Genomic DNA, 6,269 nt, shown 5'->3' on the forward strand with positions numbered 1-6,269 from the left:
AACCAATATGCTGAAATCTATAAGAGAGAAGAATATTATCTACAAACATCTGAAGAAATATTCTAAAGTTGACAAAAACAAATTTATTATTAGATACTTTACGAAATAAATTCTGACCACAGGCTACAGTGACAAAAATATAATAAAAGCTTGGTAAGAGAACAGGCTACCAAAATGGCTGTTGAATCATCTTAACTGAAAACATTCAAGACTTGTCTAGACATCCATTGGGAAGGATTTATTAACAACAATATTAGTTTTGTTACTACCCCAAAAGAACTAATTGGCTCACTAAAGATTCCCTCCCTTCCAACTGGTTCTCTGTAAAACTCATCAGAGCTGCATGGCCCTGAAGAGTAAATTAATAATGACATGACTAATGGGAAGGCCTTTCACCAGCCCCTTGAAACATATAAAGAATATATGAAAGGCTTTTTGGCACAGAACATTTATTCTTCTTAACTCAAGGGAAAATAAGTACCACTTACCAAACTCAAGACTATTAGTCTTACCAATTCTAATGGGACTGCTCAAACAAAGGAAGTAAAATTCACCCCATATAAGATTCGCCCCATATTCTAGGTCTATAAATGCAATTCTTTGTTAAATCAATATTTTTAAAAAATAAACACTATGCTCCAGAACTGATCATTTTGATTTCAGACCAGAGAAAAAGTCTCTCCCCCAGAATATGAAGCACCAACAGACCAAGAAGGGATGGCCCTGGCTGTGGAGCTGCAGCGGTTTATACCAGCTGAGAATTCAGCTCAGATTGTTGTATGGAATGCTATGACAAGCCTCTCTCAGATAAGATTGCTTTTATACAACTACTAATTACACTAATCCCTCTTCTCAATTTCTGGAAAACAACCAAAATATTCAGGTCTCCAAAGACAGTGGTATCAAGACAGCAGCACAATGATGTGGGTGGGCATCCAGAGCACAGAGGCAATGACAACTTCAATTTGTCTTAGATCTGTAGAAAGTTAGGGTTGGAAGGGATCATCAGGAGATCATCTAGTCCAACCCCCTGCTCAAAGCAGGACCATCCACAGCTAGATCATCCCAGCCAAGGCTTTGTCTACTCAGGGCAAAAAGACCTCCAAGGATAGAGATTCCACCACTTCTCTAGGTAACTAGTCCCAATGCTTTACTACCTTCCTAGTGAGAAAGTTTTTCCTAATATCTAATCTAAACTTCTCTTGCTGCAACTTGAGACCATTGCTCCTTGTTCTGTCATCTGCCACCACTGAAATCAGTCTAGCTCCATCCTCTTTGAACCATCCTTCAGGTAGCTGAAGGCTTGGATTAAAATCCCCAGAAGTCTTGACAAGTGAGTGACAAACTACTCACAGCTCTGTCCTGCACCCTGCCCCGACTATGGAGCACCTGCCCCAGCCCCACTCCCTCCCTCACCACTGGGACCTCAATCTGTGCCCCCCATGCCCTTTCCCTTGCAATGGATTTACCAGCCAGACCCAGCTGCTCTTCACACTGCCAGGTTGTGCTTCTAGCTGCCTGCATGCTGTGCTGCAGCTGCGGATATGCACATGGCATTTATTGGCCACATCACTGGCCACATCAGCCAAAAAAAGCCGATTGCCGATACTGTCAATTTTCCTTATATCGGTGCCAATCCAATATGGGACCGATGTATCAATGCACCTCTACTTGCTAGTCTTCCTGTGCATCAGGATAGTCCATTCCTGCACCCTCCAGTAAGGTTTCTTTAAAATGCAACCAGCTCTCCAGGACTCCTTTCCCACTCAGACAGGCCTCCCATGGTATCCTGCCCACCAGTTCTCTGAGTGAGTTGAAGTCTGCTTTTCTGAAGTCCAGGGTCTTTACTCTGCTGCTCTTTCCTTCTTTTCTTCAGGATCCTGAACTCAGTCATCTCATGGCTGCTGCTGCCGCCCAAGTTGCCATCCACTTCTACATCCCCCACCAATTCTTCCCTATTTGTCACAGTGCTGCTGGTGCAATTGCAGTTGTGACTGCATAGCTGCCAATGGAAGCTAGGGTTTGGGGGATTTGTTGTTGGGGATTTTTTGCTCCCCTCTCCAACAAGTCAATAAACCTAGTTTACAGAGAAGAAAATGATGTTATCTTATGTACCCTATGAACTCTTATGTTCTTCCAACTTGGAAAATTTGGAATAATTCTATAAAACATGCTCATAAGAACTGCAACTTCAATATTTCCCGCTCCTTTTGTTGCCAATTTAATGCAGTATAGTTTTCTCTGTGTACCCTGATAAGAAGCAAATACGTGGGTTTGAATAATACAAGCTGCAAAAAGACATTCTGTAATGCTGTCTATAGTTCTTCAGCCAAAGATGGGTAGCCCAAGTCATAAACCGAGGAACACATGAATCTGCATCAGGACAGAACAAAATAATCATATTACCCCTATGAAATTCAGGAATTCCTTTTTGAGCCTGAGTGTATTAATCCTTTAAAACCTCATATCATAATATGAAATATAGCAAGTCTTCAGTACATGCCAGTAAGAGAACACTGCCTCAGTACATTAGTATCATATGATTACAAGGCATAGATGTGATGTCCTCAGTGACAAAACAACAGTGCTCCTTAGACACCACATCACTTGAACCTGTGCCTTAATTCACTCAAAAAGGTACTGCTGTTTCAACACCAAACAACATGAAGGTCTAGAAACATCTGAAGATCTAGAAATATAAAAGGATGTGCAAGGGGTTGTAGCTGGAAGAGAGATTTTTAAAATAAAAACTGAAAAATGAGTGTAACCACTACATTTTTTTCATTACCCCATGAGCTGGAGCTAATCCAGAAGAAAAAGCAAAACCATACCTCTCCTGCCTTTATAAAAGCTTTCCACATGCCAAGGTTCTCACACCACCAATCTGTTCTTGCAATGTGTAGCTGAAGGTCACTGTGCTCTCTCTCCATAAGAGTGATTTCATCCTTCAACCTGGAAACAATCTGCCAAGGCAAAGCTACCAGTTAGGATCTGTAAGAAAATGTTTATGATACATATACATGGCCATGAGTGTCTTTGGTGATAATATTCAGGAAATGGAAAGGGTGAGGGTAAAGCCTGGGAGGAAGGCAGAGAGGGAGAGAGGAATGATTCCTTAGAGTAAATCATTAAAAATCCCAGATCTGTACTATCTATGCAGTCTGAAATAGATTGGCTGAATCCACTGCATTACTTAAAAAGCAATTCACAGTACTAAAATAGAAACCGAGTTTCAAATACATGCTGAATATCTCACCAGGCTAACGTACTCACTACTCACCAGGCTAAAGTGGTATTCAGGACAGGAATCTTTTCAAAGGACATTTTAAGTTCATTGCAAGTACACTTGCCCCTCAGTTGGGCAAAAAACTAAAATGTAGCAGATCCCACAAAAACTAGAATTATTTGTTGTTGGGCTTTTAGGGATTTTTTGGGTTTTTTTTTAAAAAAGGCACACATTTTAAAAGGCTTTCTGACTAGGTCAAAGTTCTTTTCAATGTGTTAGCTCTTAAAAGCAAGCAAAGCTGTGTCTTGCAATGACAGAAAACTGCATGTGTCATGTTTTTAAGAAAATTGGGGAATGTGTATAAAATATCGTGCACTTAAAGCAGTCAAGAAAACAAGACACTCTGTGTATTTAAGGTAACTCAAGTTTGTGGGGTATGTCCTTTTTGTACAATTTGCACCAATTGTAGTGCATCCACATCTACAGCAATTCTACTACCATGTATTCAAGTTTTTGAGTTCTTTTAAGATGAAGGGTCATTTAAATTCCTGGTATATAATGCTCTCTGTGAACAGCTATCTTCCTCTTGGGGTGGCATCTCTATTTTCAAGTACCTGTATATAGATCATTTTGTGATCACCTTATTTTAGCTAATAAGAACATTAATGAGATATTATGGAAAACATCAGCATCAATAAAGGATCCATACGGACTGCTATAGCCTGACTATAGGTAAACAGTTGTGGAGCTCAGAGAATAAACTGACTCCATTTCAAAAACATATAGCAATGCTAAAAGACAAAGAATATCCAAATAAAGCCCAGAAGTATAAGCTAAATGCCACTGTTCACCAGTACAAAGAGGTATTTTTTCCTAAAAAAAGAGCATGTGCCCAAACAGTAAGCTTTGTTAAGACTGAAATGGCATAACAGATGTGAGTTGGTCAAGATGTGCAATGTATCACATAACAGTGGTTTAGTTACATAGATATTTCTGACTATTGGCAAAGAACCTTGAAAATATAATACCACTGAAATCAACAAGGAAATACATTTCATTCTTTCGAGTAAATACACTATACTCATAGCTATAAACTAATCAGTATATGAATTCATGCATGTTTTACATAGCATTTATAGCTGTCCAGTTTACTTTTTTGTACATTTAAGGCTACATAGGAAATGGTGTTAGTAATAAATTGGCCATACCACTCTAAGGCATGTTTTGCCTGAAAATCTCATTCTATATTTTTAGGATACTTAATAAAAACATCAAAAGTTGTTGTCACAGAGCACTGAGGTGCCCTGCTCCCAAAGAGGGAAAACTGCTAGGGAGGAAGCCCTAGCAGGGAATAAGGAGCCCAGCTGTGGGTTGCCAGGGCAACCAGAGAAGGTCAGCTGACCAGTAGGGGCAGGACCTGGCTCCCTTTATAAACCCTAGGGGCTGGGGCCAGAGGCAGTTCCCCGCCAGCAGCCCAAGAGGAAAGAGCTGTCATGGAAGAGAGGGGAAGCCTGACTGCAGGAGCAGCGTTTGGCACTGCTGAGGGATGGAGTAATCCCCAGGTAGGCTTGAATGTTCTTAGGGCCAAGCAGCTGCCATTTAAGTTATAGCCAGAGGGCTTGTGTTTATGTTACTGTTTGTTACACCGGTGGTTTGGGAGAGGCTATCAGGGGTTGGAGGAGGCCTCACAGGGGACTCTCAGCAGAGTGTGAGGACCCCAGTGCCAGTGAGGGGATGGTGAACCCCTAGGGGGCAGCATGATAGAGAAGGCCCCGAGAGAGGGCGGCAGTATTGAGGAGCGCCCTGAGAGGGGGTGAAAGCCCCAGAGAAGGGGGCAGTTACTGAGAAGCCCCAGTGCAGGCATGGTGAGCCCCGGAAAGGGGGCAGCACTGCCGAGGAGCCCCAGAGAGGGGGCAGTTGCCGAAGAGCCTCAGAGGAGGGGGCATTATTGGGGAGCCCCAGAGAGGGGGCGCCATGACTGAGGAGGCCCAGAGAGAACAAAAAGAGGGGGCCAGTGCATAATTAGATTGAGACATAACATCTATTCCATCGGCGAGGTGAGGAAACGGAGCTGCAGACAGCGCCCCCTGGCAGCGGGGCAGTACAAGGGCAGCCTCCTGCTAATTAACACCAATTAACAACAAGGCATGGCAGGTGAGTAGGCGGGCAGTTGCCCCAGGAACAGGTGTGCGGGCCCCGTTTCGGTCGGCCCAGATCGTGTACCTGTCACAGCTGTATTTCTAAATGTCTAAGAATTTTTTATTTCCCTTACTAATTCATATCATTTAAAGGAAAATCATTTAAAGAAAACAGAATTTCCCTCACATTATTTATTCCAGCAGGTGGAAACATTTTGTGGTGGCAGGACAGAATGGCACAGTTCAAGTCCTAGCAGGCTAGCATTAGGACCTGACTACGCCCACCACTTCTGCTTCTCCCTGTCAGCGGCTGCAAAGCGGCACAGGAAAGCTCCTTCCAGCCTGGCTGCCCAGCCATTCAGCTGCAGCACAGCGTGGCACAGGCAAAGCCCCTTCTCAAAACACTGCTGAAGCCTTAGCTCCACCAATCAGATCCAGGATGCCAACCTTAGGTTCAATTTTTGCACTGCTTCACAGCTTAGGGAATGAAAACAGAAGTAACAAGTTTTACTTTCCAGTCACTGGGTCTGGTGCATGGAGGTCCAAATGTGACTCACCTGGAAAATATTTATGTCCAAATGAAAACAAGAGCTAAGAGCAATTTTTTAGTTTGCATGTAACCTAATAAAAAGAAAACTGGCTGTATAAAACACCCATTTAGATAATATTGACACATTTATCCATAAGACTGCACTCGCGCACAAGATATTTGGGCATCAACTGCAGAATACAAAAACTGACACATACTCAAAGAGCAAGACTGCCTAGCATAGCAGTGGCTCTAGTTCTTGAAATGACGTTTGCCAGGCAGTGCTTTGCATTACATTTTTGTGCAATCTCTGCTGCTTTTAATATGCAATGTTGAAAACTGGAATTAAAAGCTTTTTTTTTTTTTTTTTTTTTTT

General features: G+C 42.4%; 1 protein-coding gene across 3 annotated transcripts in view; it reads right to left on the bottom strand.

Moving 5' to 3' along the window:
* SNX25 (sorting nexin 25) overlaps window positions 1-6,269 on the bottom strand; it is a 162,198-nt gene that overhangs the window by 37,192 nt on the left and 118,737 nt on the right. For all 3 annotated transcript variants that reach the window (XM_014521684.2, XM_025208024.1, XM_025208029.1), the window contains one exon: window positions 2,832-2,963. In XM_014521684.2, the coding sequence (XP_014377170.1) occupies window positions 2,832-2,963 (132 nt within the window). The remainder of the gene's footprint in view (window positions 1-2,831; window positions 2,964-6,269) is intronic.

Source organism: Alligator sinensis, unplaced genomic scaffold, assembly GCF_000455745.1.
Source record: "Alligator sinensis unplaced genomic scaffold, ASM45574v1 scaffold528_1, whole genome shotgun sequence".
NCBI classification, from domain to species: domain Eukaryota; kingdom Metazoa; phylum Chordata; order Crocodylia; family Alligatoridae; genus Alligator; species Alligator sinensis.